Source organism: Balearica regulorum, chromosome 4, assembly GCF_011004875.1.
Source record: "Balearica regulorum gibbericeps isolate bBalReg1 chromosome 4, bBalReg1.pri, whole genome shotgun sequence".
In the NCBI taxonomy this organism is placed as follows: domain Eukaryota; kingdom Metazoa; phylum Chordata; class Aves; order Gruiformes; family Gruidae; genus Balearica; species Balearica regulorum.
The window spans coordinates 47,760,965-47,775,005 of NC_046187.1; the positions used below are offsets into that span (position 1 = coordinate 47,760,965).

The window sequence follows — 14,041 nt, forward strand, 5'->3', positions numbered from 1 at the left end:
ATGTTATTGGTAGTGAACAGCAGCATACACTGAAGCTCAGAGCAATGTTCTGTAATTCTAGCCCTCGTGAGTAGTGCGTTGGGTAATTCTCCTTCCCAAGCAACACTGAGCACAACCAGACATGTAGACCAAAAACGGAGAGTAGAGACATCTTTGAACTAATATTTTAAGCCCAAGGAATCAGTCTGGTGGTGTGGTCACAAGTTGAAGGAGAAATTGCAGTCATTTTAAAATCCATTTATACTTTAATTCTAGCTGGGAATAAATCCTTTTTAGATGCTTCAGAGAATATTTACAAATCAGCTTCAGACTGCAGTTCCCTTACTGTCATGCTGCTTGGGAAATATAAATAATCATTAAGGTAGCATTGCTCTAGGTGTGTCAGATCAGGTATATGCAGTGGGGTGATGAGCTCTCAGCTGTGCAGTCTGATGTCATCCTAAGATCTGAAACACAGTGGTCCCTTGGGTGTCTTTCGTCTGTCCAGTGTCATTCAGTGTCAGATCCTGTGTTTTGGCTATGACTCCGGCTCTCAGCCACATTACTTTTGTTGTAAGTCTTTATGTGTTTGTTTTCCCCACGGAAGAGTTTTCCTTGCTAACTTGTATACCAGGCAGCCATGACAATCTTGCTGTATAATACCCAGTTTCACTAATTCAGGCTGGCATGCCATCTGCACTATCTAAAGGTCAATTTGAGTGTTACTTGTAATTCTGTGGGTTCTTAATAAACGGCATCGTAGTGGTACACAGATTCTTGTTCCCTGATAACAGTAGCAGTAATCCAAATCCTGTCTTCCCCCCCTGCCAAAAAAAAAAAAAAAGCATCTCTCACCTGGAAGAAACCTGTATGTCTTATAGCTCAGGAGCTGCTACTGCATTTCTGAACAGTCAATTTCTTTGCTCTGATCTCATGAATTTTGGTTGATGTTGACGCATGCAGTGCTTTCCAAACTCTCCTGTCTTGATACTAACAGTTAACAGCGGCCCCTTGTGATGGCAAGAAGGGCTTTTGCATTCAGGGTTTCCATGTGAGCAGCACTGGTTGAAGAGGCTCCCGAGCTGTTCGGCAGGGGAAGGAAGCGTGAAGTCTGGGAGATAGCTCTGCCTGCTACCTGCCAGGGCTACAGCTGCCATAGGGGCAGCAGCATCGGTCTGGGTGAACAGCAGAAGGAAGGAAAGAAATAATGACAAAGGGAATCTCAGAAGTCCATCTGGCTGCAATGCCAGACCACCCGCTTGTCCTCAGCATGCCGAACTCCTGCTGGGATGTACTCCAGAAAAGAGCATAGAGGTAGAGTTAGGGAAGTGAAGCACCTAAAAGAGACAGAACCAGACTTTTAGAGGGAGGGTGAGCAAGGGTATTACCCAGTCTCGTAAAGAGAAATGGTTGGGAAGGCAGTGGCTGGCCAGGGGTGAGTGCTGTTTTGGGGCTCTGGCCCCTCCAGGAGCATGCGTGGTCACAACTAGAACTGAACCCTTGAAAAATCTCAAAGATTCCTGTTGGTTTTTGTTGGTAGTTTTACTGGTCCAGCAGTGTACTTTGAAGGAGGGGCACTTTGTAGTGGTGAGGTCTGGCTTATCAAAGGACGATGATGTTGAAGAAATGTTCCATCTTGCCAAGTGTAATAAATATTTCTCCACACACCATGAATGTACCTGTGTGTTTTGAGCTGTATGAGATGCTTCTGGAATTTTCAGGGGGAAGCACCAGCAATGGGTCATGAAAGAACTGGAATTTGAAAGGTCTTTGGGCGTGAGTGCCTGTGCTATGGTTGCCAGCGTTTCCCAAACCTGTGGCGTCAGTACTGTCGAGTTGCCCTGTGATGCTGTTGGGTGCTGATCTGGATTTGTCACATCATTCCTTTGAATGAACGTGGAAGTGAAATGTAAAAATATTGGGGGAGAAAATCTTGTCAAGTCCTAAGTGTATCTAACATAGTAGTTGTTTATTATTAGTTGAATGGAAGATATGTTTAGCTTTGTAAATCCTAATGAAAAGACACTTCACTGAGTTTGGATTCATTTCTATTATATAGTAATCAAAGTGCTTAGGAGGAATATTAGGAGGGAGCAAACTCTTCCTTTAATCTATGACATTCCCTGAAAGGGAAAACAACCATAATTCAGTTTTATTTTATGCTTTCTTATAGTCTTATATACTTTGAGATGCTGCATTACTAACTTCAGGCTGTAGAGTTTGATATCATCTTTACCTGTTTTATTGGCCTTTGTAATGTTTTATGTTTAAAGTTAGTTGAAGGAGGGATAGAAGAAGGAATGATTAGAGCTAACACTGGAAGTAGTAACAGAGGTTTTAAATTACAACTAGTACTTTGCCTGTGACTTTATAGTTTAATATTTGAAACTCCAAATTAACATATTGACAAAACTATGCATGCGTGTTTGTAGCAGCGATTTCTGCAAAGCTTTGTTTCTAGTGGAAGAAATTACATTTCTTCAGTGCTGTGTTGCCTTAGAAAAGTGTAGAAGGAACTTTGTTGTAGGACATGGCTGACAGTATTGCCATATAGTAACAGAGATGAAAAGCAATTTCAGAAACAGGGCAATAAAAATAACTTCTCCCTAGTTCAGACACCAAACTGAAAACTTCATTCAGCACAGCTGCATGAAAGCTCCTGTATCTTGCTAAAATGAACATGAAAGAACCCAACCCCAAACCACTCTTGGGTCAAGTTAGTTCATCTTGAAAGGAAATGATCTTGTTTCTTTTATTAAACAAAATGATGAAGGAACAGAACTGAAATAATTAACAAAAACTGGGAGAAGGCACTAGTACAACTCTGCACCTTTATTCAGTGCTCCAAACTGGTAAAACAGTTGTGCTTTTTGTGGGGAAACCTTGGCTAAAAACTCTGCTTTACGTAAAGCAGATTTTTTCCATTTTTCACTTTCGAGGTCAGACCTGGCTGCTGCATAGATCTGTCTTTTGGGAACATCTGGTTATCTTTGGGCAGTAATTCTAATATTTTTACCTGAACCTGAATTTGTGTTCCTGTACCATGACTATCTGAATGAAAGCAGAAATGTGCAGCTTTTGTCCCCTGATACTGACTACACTCCTAACGTCACAGTGCCCGTGTGAGATTTGCTTTTAGACTAGATAAGACCGAGCTGTTTGGATGAACATTTTTGATACTGACCATGTTGGCAGGTGCTCTGTTGTCTCTTATATGTAGGAACAAAGAAAACATGAAAGGATTGTACAGAGAATCTGCAAATGCCCAGACCAGCGCTCTGTGATTTGGTTCAGTTTTCATTTTACAAGCAGCAGACCAGATTGCCCAGTTCGACAATTTCAATTTACCTCTTTGCTGCTTCCGCTATTAGTATTTGTATTTTTTCTTAAATGCTGCATACGTGGGAACCGGTTACTTGGTTCATCTTGCTCGGTATCCTGTCTTTGTCAGTGGCCAGCCTCGTGGTCCTGAGGCAGTTTTGGCTGTGCCCCGGATAGCATGGGCGTCTGATCCTTACGTGCTTTAGAAGTGTTGAGTCAGTGCCACGTTGTCTTTGATACTGTTTATTCTCATTCATTAATATAATTTTATTGTGTGATTTTCATGGTAAGACATTGGAAAGCAGTGAAACATTTTGACTTTTCCCACAATGTACATAGATGCAGTGGGGAAAACACATGCTAGTCTTGCATTCTCCAAGGTTCTTGTTACGCCTTGATTTTCCACCAGTTTTGTACTTATAGAACCCTCTGCTTTTCATGTGTTTTAAAATAAACTTTAATTTTTGATATCTGAAAATTCTTCCTGAAACACTTCTGGATAATCTTACTCTGCACTGTACTTGCCAGAGTTTGTTCCTTCTTATTTTCCTCACTCTTGTACAACTTCAGCCTCCTGGAGTTCATAGCCTTCCTTGCTGTACTGTTGTACCATGCCAGTCTCCTTTTTGTCTTTCAAGTCTCGTTGAGATTAATGGTACAAGCTTGCTAATATGACATCTTTGGAAAATCTGTGCTCCATGATAAGAATTGCCTTTTAGCTGCCTCTTGGCACTCTTTAAAAAGCTTGCTCGCTTTCGTGGTGTTTGGATGTTTTTGATCAAGGTAGTAAGAAGTTTTGGCTTTGGATGCTCCTACAAAGTTTTAAAATTAAACTTTCTTTTGTTAAAGACTGTCTTCAACAGTATTATTACTCATTGGGTGCTGTGTATCACAAAGCACAAGTTCAAGAGATGCTTTTACTCTTAGGGGCTCATGGGATGGTTTATGCTGTGGAGGAGTCACTGACTGGGACGAGGCTGAAAGATGTTGCACATCATGAGGGTGTTCATGAAATACCAACACAAATGGGAATCATGGAGAGCATAGGTACCCTACCGATCTTGAGGTAAGGTACTATACAGATAACCTTGTAGTAAACGAATGATATGTTGGAAACATGGAGCAATGAAGATATTGTGAATTACTCTGAAACGCTCCGTTCACCAGAGGATTCCTTCTTGAAGTGATTAGGGTCAGATTTTGTCAAGATGATCTCTGTTTTTCTTCATGCTTCCTCAGTGCCAGAAACCTCATTCATCTCAGTCACCAGGAATCTCATTTTGCCTCTGTTTATACATAAATAGACTTGATTTGATTCAGTAAAGTAAAAGGCTTTTTCTTTATTTAATGGGAAGCAAGACAGAACTTCCCTATAAAGAGTGGAGCATGATCGTTCTTGTGTCCCAGAGTGATAGAGGCAAAGACCATGTTGGGTTTTTTGGGTTTTTATTGGCAAGGGATTAAAATTTTCTCATCTTTGAGAATCTGTAGGTGTTTGGCCATTAATGGATGTTGATGTGTTTAGCTATTCTTAATGGCAAAGCCTTCTTAAGCAGGGTATAGAAATGAGGTGTTTTCAACCTTGTACCCTAGTCCACAGGCATGGACTGAACTGCTCGATATCCCCTCCATACTTACAGCATCCTTTTGTACCGACTCTCTTTATAGAGAGAGAGATAAAACTTGTTTGTTACAAGCTTTTCTTAAGACTCTAAGCCTGTTGTGAGAGACCAGCCAAGTTGGACACTTGTGAGTTTTTTAACTGAAGGCCATTCTTTTCTGTATAGGGACCTAAAATGGATTGATTTAACAAGTTTCTAGCAGAGTGGTTAAATCGAATATGAATATAGGGGAAATTGATTAGTTATAGCCAAAAGGGAGAAAACCCCCTAAAGATCAGGGCTACTTAAAATAACATGCTTCACTCCAGATATAGAGAAATATTCTCTGGCATTTAAAGTACAGAGTAACTGGTACATTTTCCTTGTTTGAGGGGTGACTCAGTGATACCTGAATCCAGGTACAGTCTGAACTGTCAGCCCCTTAATGTGAGGCTCTTCTCCACTTTTTTTTTTTAACAGTAAGTGTGAATACCATTGCCTTCTGGGAATATAAATTCAGCCCGCCCTCCTGCGTGCTTATGCTGTGGGGTTAAGAGGGGAGGAACTTCTGCTGATCTGCAAAGTGGCTGCAGAGTGTTTAGCAGGCTTTTGGCACCAGGATTTATTAACCTCAACTAGAACTGAGGAAGTGGAGGGGAAATGAACTGCTGTCCCCATGAGACCCAGGAGGCTTAATCATGAGTCTGCCTCACTTCCTTATAATGTTAAAATACTGATTGTGGTATTTTTAGGGTGGCTGATAGGAAAGTCATGGCAGCAGCACGGTGATACGTAAGGATTCTAGTAGCCCTGTTAAGATGAAATTATTTTCCTTCTCAGGAAAACTATCAAGGGCAGCCCAGAGAGGTTTGCTATCCCCAAAGTAAGATGGGACTTTAACTTGAGGAACACAGCTTCGCATCTAGCTCTCAAAAGCTTGCACACTGAGCAAGAATTAGCCCAGCTAAATCAGAGGAAGCCTCTAGACTACAAATTTAAGTGTCTAAAATACCTGAGACATAGCCTGCTAGAAGACTTTGTTGGTAGAACAGACTGACTTGAACTTAAAGCTAAACCTCTCTCTGCCTCAGTTGCTCTCTACTTTCAGTAGCAGTCTTCCTCAGATTTTCAAAATTCCTCATGCTTTGCTTCTGTGTGTACTTGGGTCTGAGCTGATAAGTTGTTTTTGTTGTGGGTTGTGAGTGTGTGGAGGGTTTTTGTTGTTTTTTTGTCACTGTTGTTTTGTTGCTTTTGTTTTCTTGGGAGACAAGGTGCATCTTTTGCCTTTATCTTTTCTGGTTGCCCAGGTGAGATTTATTTCTGGCTTCCTCAGCAGGAGCTCTCAAGGTGGGTAATGAGTGAAGGATGTGGGTTTAAACACTTTAAGTCTCTAATCTATCTATCTCATGCAAAGTCAGTGTTCTCCTGCTTTCGAGGTGTTTCTGAACAGCTACAGTGAGTGGAGGGGAGTTCTGTGAAATTTCAGTGGGACAGAACAGTGCTTAGCTTTGAAACAAAGCAGCTCAATACATACAATCAAGCTCCAATTATTAGGATAATCATATTTTTACCTTTTCTCTCTGAGTTGAGGTCTTCCTCTGCCCCCTGGTGAAGCTCAAGGCAGAAGTTCCTATTATCTGTATGGCCATTGCAAGATATTAATTGTTTAAATGGGAGGCATTTGAACTCTTATGCTATAAATTAGTCAGCTTCAAGTTCTCTTTAAAAATATATGAAATTAGAAAATGGACACTTTTTGATGCAGCAGCACAATCTTTCCCTTTTATATTTCTTCAAAGTTAAATGCAAGCTCTGAAAGCAATTCATCCTCCTTAGCATGTTTTCCAACTGGTACCCTGGGGATTATGTGAATGAGTCATACTATCATTAATTGGGCTTCTCAGTGCTTTTTCTCACACTGAAGGTTTCTACTCCAAACATATAAGAAACTGAGAAATGATTATCTGCAGCAAAAAGTTTAGAAAGGCATACGGCTTACTTTGGTAAATCTTTTTAAATGAAACTGCTCTTGTTATAATAGTCATAATGACATGTTGTTACTTATAGCCTTGACTCCTGGGTGACTGCTGCAAATGCCCAACTTTTTTTGTGTAAAGTTTTATTAAATTTGTGTTATGATTGGAATGCTTCTGTGGATCAGATTTAGCAATGGATGTTGGGCATTGGTTATCAGTAAGCTCTTGATTATCAGCAAGTCCAGAAATTTATTTACCTTACATGAGGGCAAAATAATTCTAAGTTTCCTCTGAAGCTTTTGTCTCTAAGATCAAAGCGAAGAGCTCACTTACCTGCTTTGCAGCTGTACTGGATATTGTGCTGTGCTGCTCTGATTCTTTCCCCCACCCCAGTGGTGGAAGAATGAGTAATGCTGCCAAAAATTACATCTGCTTCAGTGTGCTTGGTTTAATGGGGACTTCATCTTTTGAATATTTTTACAAAGGCTTGTGTGGGCTTGAAAGCCATTTAACACTAAAAATTGGCAAGAGCTATGAAAAGAACTGAGGCAGCCGCCTCTTGGCTGTCTGACTTTTGTGCTTGGAGTGTATGCAGAGCTTTGCTGTGAAGTGCACAGGCTCCTTCCGTGGAGGCTTCGGGTACCTTGGCTGGCAGTTAGCTGCGGTTCAGTGTGCAGAGCTGTGACCTGGGCAGAGCTTGTGAATACAAAGTCAGGAGTCATCCTAGGCACTTTGGTGAACTGCACCTATTCAGATTTGTATCTCTTGGGCAGTACAGGAACTCTCCTTAGACTTGGTTGCTTGGGCCAGAAGGCAACGGGCAGAGCAGGGAACGGAGGACAAACAATCTGAAGTGTATTGTATGCCAAAATACAGCCTGAGAGGCCAAAACTTGATGCACTCTGACTGTGTTCCTTCTTGTAAGTGTATAGAATTGTAGAATTGTTTTGGTTGGAAAAGACCTTTAAGATCATCAAGTCCAACTGTTAAATGTATACCTCTATCCAGGAGTTCTCAGACTAGGTGTGTGTTAAATACTGACTGAAAGAAGTTTTACAGGATTGTCTGTTATTTTTTTTCTATATCCAATACTATCAATCAGGTAGAACTACAGTTTGTCCTCTGCTCCAAGGCAAAATGGTGGCATTTCATACATGCCAAATAAAATGTAGATGGGACAGAACAGCAATGAGTTTGACTCAAGTCTGCTTAATAAAACTTTAAATTCTATTAGCTCATAAGTTTTTTGAAATAGAAGAAGTAACTTGCACGTCCTCCTTTACAAGACAGGGAGGGAAGTGAGTCCAGCAAAGGGCCACTACAATGGTTAAGGGACTGGAGCGTCTTTCATACAAGGAGAGGCTGACAGAGCTGGGACTGTTCAGTCTGGAGAAGAGAAGGTTCTGTGAGGAATTTATTAGTTTATAAATACCTGATGTGAAGATGTAAAGAGGCACAGAGCCAGGCTCTTCTCAGTGGTGTCCTATGGCAGGACAAGAAGCACTGGGCACAAATCAAAACAGAAGAAACTGCATCTGAATGTGAAACTCTTACTGTGAGAGAGGATGAACACTGGATATGTTACCCAGAGAGGTTTTAGGGTCTCCATCCTTTGGAGATGATAGTCAAGAGATGCCTTCTAAACTCAACTGTTCTGTGGTTCAGGGTAGTGCTTTAAGACCTTTTAATATGGATATGCCAACTACTCAAAAGCTGAGAGATGAAGTATTTATCTTTAGCCACTTGAAAAATCTGTATGAGGAATTAAGTAAAGCATGTTAACAGTAACTATGAGGGCTTCAGAAATTACTTATTTTTAAATGTTTGGCTCATAAATCATCTGGCCAATGTTTTTGAATGTGTTGGACTACCATTGAGTCAAACAGCAATACTCTGCTGTATTAGTGTTTTAATTGGGTTAAAAATGTCATCAGCTTGGTCCCATGTTTTGTTGTAAGTTTTGTGTGGGAAAACAGGTTTAATCACACTTAGCAGACTTGAATTAGGCAATAAGAGCTACTGGTATGTCTACAAAAGGAGCATGTGTTGTTTAACATGCTCTTGCTTTACTCACCAGCTGCAAAGCTGTTGTGTAGTTGAAACTGCCTGTTATTTCTGTGATTGCTCTGATGCCCTCTTGTCTTCTGCTGTGAAGTATAACCTGGGTGTTGCATGTTGCCTAGCAGCACAGTTCTTGTAAAGAGGGTGGGAAAAAAAAAAACCCCTTAGTTGAAAGTATTAGAATATCTTTTCTTAAGCTGACTTGGGAGTATCTTTGTAGAATAATGAGACATTGTTCCTTTTCAGCATGATGTTCTACATTAGCCTTCACAGTACTATGAATAAAAGTATACTTGTGTTGAATTCCTGTCCTTCATGCTTATCAATTTTAAAAATCTGTTTTTGGACCTTTCTGCTGCAAATGAGTAACTTACTTAAATATATTTGTAGGCCAGGCTTTCATCTTTACTGGGAGTCCTTATCAACTGAGAAATGATGACATCTATGTAGTGTCTTCCCCTTATTGACTTCTGAGGTCAATTCCTACTGAGAAGCAGAGATTAAGAAATCTTGAGCAGAGCTGCCACTAAGCTTAATCTCCATAGCTTAAGATCAATCTTAAGCAGCGATCCTTACTACTCTAGAGAGCATGATACCCTTTACTCACAGTTCCGTGAGATTCTTCTAAAGTGATTAAGAAAATGCTAACACTGTGCTCAATGTACAAAAAGCTCTTAATTATCAGGGTGCATATTGCAGCTTACAGACAGAACGTGGTTTTAAACCCATTGATTTTAGCCTTTTTATATACTTCATGACATTCTTACCTGTACTACAGTAAGTTAACAGTGAGGACTCTCTGTGTGTGGCTCTGTCTCTGTCCTGTAATCCATCTATTTCCATTATACAGCTGCCAGGCTAGGAGTTGTTCCATTTTGTGTATAAATTGCACTCCAAATACAAATCCTGTTCCGTTAGATGTTGGAAGACCTGGGCTTAGCTCTTGTGTCTGAGAAAATCTGGTATTGTACCTTTCCAGGCTACAGAATTTTGAGACAACAGGAAAAAAATGGCAGTAGAGCTCAAATGATTCCAGGCTACATAAAAAATTTACTAATGTGCTAGGAAATCTGTTCTTAACTTAGTGTCCCTCATGCAAGAGGCAGATGACAGTTACCTTATTCCTTTAGCTTACTCTCAGGGTGAATTTATGCTAGAGGACTTTGTTCTTTTCTAGTTAGAAAAGCTGCTAGATAATATACAGGCAAACTGTATCCTGTCTTGACTTCAAGATAAGCTTCTAATGTGAACTTAATGCAAGAAACTACAATAAAATATAATTGCATTAAAAACCCCAATGTATTTACCACCAACTCAGAAACTGGCACAGAGATTTCAGCATGCAAGTGCAACTATTCATTAAAATAACTATTCAGGTGATTAAGAAAGGAAGAAACTGCTTTAAAGAGCTTGAGGTTTTTTCTCTATATATTTTTGGGACTTCAGAAAAAATACTCAGTAATTTACATAGCTGATATTGTATGTTTAAAGAAAAATGCAAACTACCGAGAAAGCTACTGAAGTTTGATACCCATCAATCTTTATTCATACTGGCCAGATTACTTTTAAAAACACCATGAAGTAGACACACACTGCCATCTAGTGAGCTTCTCTAACATAGCTGTGGTTTGATTTCTGAGGAGAGGAAAATGTGTTGCTCGGAGCAAGTAACTTAACTTAATACAGTACAAAACATTTACAGACTTAAAAATGCTGCACTGAATGCTTTGTCAATTGTATATTATATAATAGAGATACACAGAGCAAAGCTAAAGTATTTTATTAATAATTTATTGTCAGTAAGAAAGACTGGCTAATGGTAATTTTCAGTAAAAACCTTTACAAGACCATTGGATCACAAATATACAGACACTATAAAAACTGTGTCATGGTGGTTTTGGTTCTAAACTGGTATATAGAGGGTCCCCAACACACTTTCCAAGAAGGGAGAAAATGTTTACAGTTCTAAAATACAGCAACCCATTTAAGACATTTCCATGTAGCTGACCCAGAAAAATATCAGACCTAACCTATGTACAACTGGAATTGTGTGAATACGTTGGGTTTTTTATAATGAAATGTCAAACCTTAGTTTTCAGGGGAATGCATACAGTGATGCCCTGATTATAATAAGTCAGGGTGCTAGTTTTTTAATGGCACACTAACACCACCAGTTTCAGTGGAAAAGAAATTCACAAAATATCTACAAAAATCTAGTTAAAACTATTAAAATCAAAACTGTACATAAAATTTACAAAAAGTAGGAGAAAATTAATTGCATTAGAACTATATAAATATATGCATCATGCTAACATGGAAAAGTGGTATGTGATTTTTTTTTTTAACATAGACAATGTAAGTACAAAAGGGATGTTCAGAAAGGGCAGAGACAATGGAAATCTTGGAACTGTCCAATTACAGTAGGTCAGGAAATGGAAATAGGCTGATTTAGTAAAATGAACTGCATGATCCAATGCTGCCATGCCAGTTTAGCTCACTGAAACAAAAGCATTTGCTGTGGCTGGGAAAAAGAAAAAAATAAAAAAGCTCTTGAAAGTTGTTCTAGAAGTGACAAAGTTTGTTTGAGTCCAGGCACTTTTGTTGAGTGTGTCAGACTTCTGTGTGTTGCTGGGAATCAAGTGGAGGAATTTTCACATCTGCAAAATGACCATCATCTCCACTCTCATAGTCACTCATCATGACTTCAGACTCCATTTCACAGCATGCTGACACATCAGAGCATGAAGCTGTGGAAGCGTACACAGACATGGACATGTTGTCTACAGCGGGTGCTTCAAAGTCTCTATTGTACCCTAACGCATAAGGAGCATAAGGTTCTCTGTAACTGCCGTTGACACCACTGGTTGTGGTCTGAGGTTCTGACATGTCTGCAGGATAGTGATGCGGAAGGTACTGATTAAGGTTAAATCTCTGCCTGCTTCTTGTAGATGAACCCAAGCTACCTATGGCCGGCATGTCTCTGGGTGGCTGTATTGACTCAAACTGGTCGCTGTATTCTGGTGGTAATGGTGGAAGCTCATCAGGTGCAGGGAAGTCATCAGGTGGAGGTGGAAAATCACTTTCTATGTCATAACCGCCAGGGTAATAGTCTGTATCGATGGCGTTTGGATCTGTGTAGAGGGGAGCTGACTCCTCAACCACTTCATAATTTGGATACTCTTGGATACCTGGCAACTGAACGCTTGGCATCCAGTCTGATGTATCCCAGTGATAACCTGAAAAGTTAATTAAAAAAAAATAGTACTATTAGTATCTTGTCTTCAAGTCAATCTGAACTGAAAAGTCAACACATATGTTAAGACAATGCAATCGCTGTGATTAGGACACTAGTTAGAGAGCAGTTTGCCCCAGTTCCACAAAAGACATTCAACACGACACAACTTTACATTATGCCATGCATTAGATATTGCATCATTCACACTTGAACTTGTACACTTTCTCAGACATCTCACCTAACGTGGGAAGAGCTGTAGGTCACCTATGGAATATGCTGTCACAATACATAATGGCATAGAATTGTTCACTGGATAGCAAAGAACCACCAGCCTCCCTGGTGCAGCTAAATTCTTAATCAATTGTTGTTGAGTAATTACAGTTAAGGTGATTACAGCTGCCTGGTTTTCTTATGAATATGTTTAGCATATATAAACCATGCTTTTCTTACATAAAAGTAATTTCTATTTAGTAAAGTATCCAGACCATTTAAAGCACCTTTGCCCCTTAACTGAATTGTAAAGTTCATTTCACAAAATGCTGTTAGCTCTACAGTAACTTCCACACATCTGCTAAAATTTTTGATTATTAGTAAAAACATTCCACATTCAAATACAAGAACAAAACAAGAACAATCAAGCTTAATCATGCATAAATGACCGAACTTGATCCTCTCTTGCAAACTCCCCTTAAGTTTGTATTGGTCTGCTGGAAACTAGATGTAAGCCTAATCTCATTTAAAAAAAAATAAATTGTTTTTCTCATCTAAACTCCAAAAAGGAAAATACTACAGAATTGTAGTAAGGTACAAATCTAGTAAAGAGTAATCACTGCAAACAAATGCACAGCAAGCAACTGATAGTAAGTCTGTGTTAAAACCAAGTATGAACAGAAATATTTTGGTGAACATCAATGAACTGCATGCAGAAGTCACCTCTTGAATTGCTGAGGTCAGGAACAGCAAAAGATTCTTTTAGGTGGCAGAATGAGAAGAAAAAGGAGAAAACATCTGTAGTTAGGAATCAAATAGTAGAACCAATGGGAAGACAAACAATGACTGTCACTATGATGTTCATGCTGCTTTTGTCCCTTATTACTAGGCAAAATATGCCAGTTTACTTAACAGTACTAAAATTGGCAATTTTTTTTTTTTTTTTCTTCTCCTGGGCTCCTTCTTTGTTAGACTTGAACTGTAGAATAGCTACTGAGTTAATGTAGCCCACCCGGGACATGGCTATGTAGTGGCAAAATCTACAGTCTGTAGAAATCTATCAGTAGATTTAGGACTTGTGCTAAAAAGGGTACTAAGGCCTGGTCCGATCTTTTTCTTTCCTTATATCCCCTTGCTTTTATATGCAGGGCTGCACCTGTTAGGACTTAAGACTTTAAAGTATCTCATGCAAAGATGGGAACTCTCCCTTTAGTATCTAGCTACCATACACTGCGCATCAGGACACCCACCTCCCTTTGTACAGCAATCCCAACAACTCATGCTCAGCAGAGAGCTGTCCTGTGGTATCTGACAAGTTTTAAACCCTTCTCTTTTCAGGAATCTATATTCCCTATTCAGGCCTGTAAGATAGGCATCACCCATCCTTCTTAATACTAGAATCTTCTCCTAAGAATTGATAGTTGTATCTATTCTTGGAAGACTAGAAGGAAAGAGGTTGATTCTTGGGGGGGGGGGGGTGTGGGGGGGTGTGTGTGTGTGTGTGTGTGTGTGTATTTTTTTGTTTTTTAAAGTTTGCCTAGCCCAGACAAAAGTCCACACTAAAGGAGGTATCAGTCTGTTATTATCTGTGATCTGAGACTCCTAAAACACGCCTGGCCTCATCTCCAAGAGAAGGTTGTGACACTAGTCTTTAGAAG

At 39.7% G+C, this 14,041-nt stretch overlaps 1 protein-coding gene and 1 long non-coding RNA gene across 6 annotated transcripts in view; both read right to left on the minus strand.

The window, feature by feature from the left end:
* The window catches only part of LOC142601751 (uncharacterized), a 1,264,755-nt gene that overhangs the window by 285,597 nt on the left and 965,117 nt on the right, over window positions 1-14,041 (minus strand). The window lies entirely within an intron of this gene.
* Window positions 10,703-14,041, minus strand: part of FAT1 (FAT atypical cadherin 1) — a 113,076-nt gene continuing 109,737 nt past the window's right edge. For 4 of the 5 annotated variants that reach the window (XM_075751987.1, XM_075751986.1, XM_075751988.1 and 1 more), the window contains 2 exons: window positions 13,107-13,142; window positions 10,703-12,174 (listed from right to left, as the gene is read on the minus strand). In XM_075751987.1, coding sequence (XP_075608102.1) covers window positions 11,549-12,174; window positions 13,107-13,142 — 662 coding nt within the window. In that variant the 3' untranslated portion in view covers window positions 10,703-11,548. The remainder of the gene's footprint in view (window positions 12,175-13,106; window positions 13,143-14,041) is intronic. The other variant, XM_075751991.1, reaches the window with a different exon arrangement.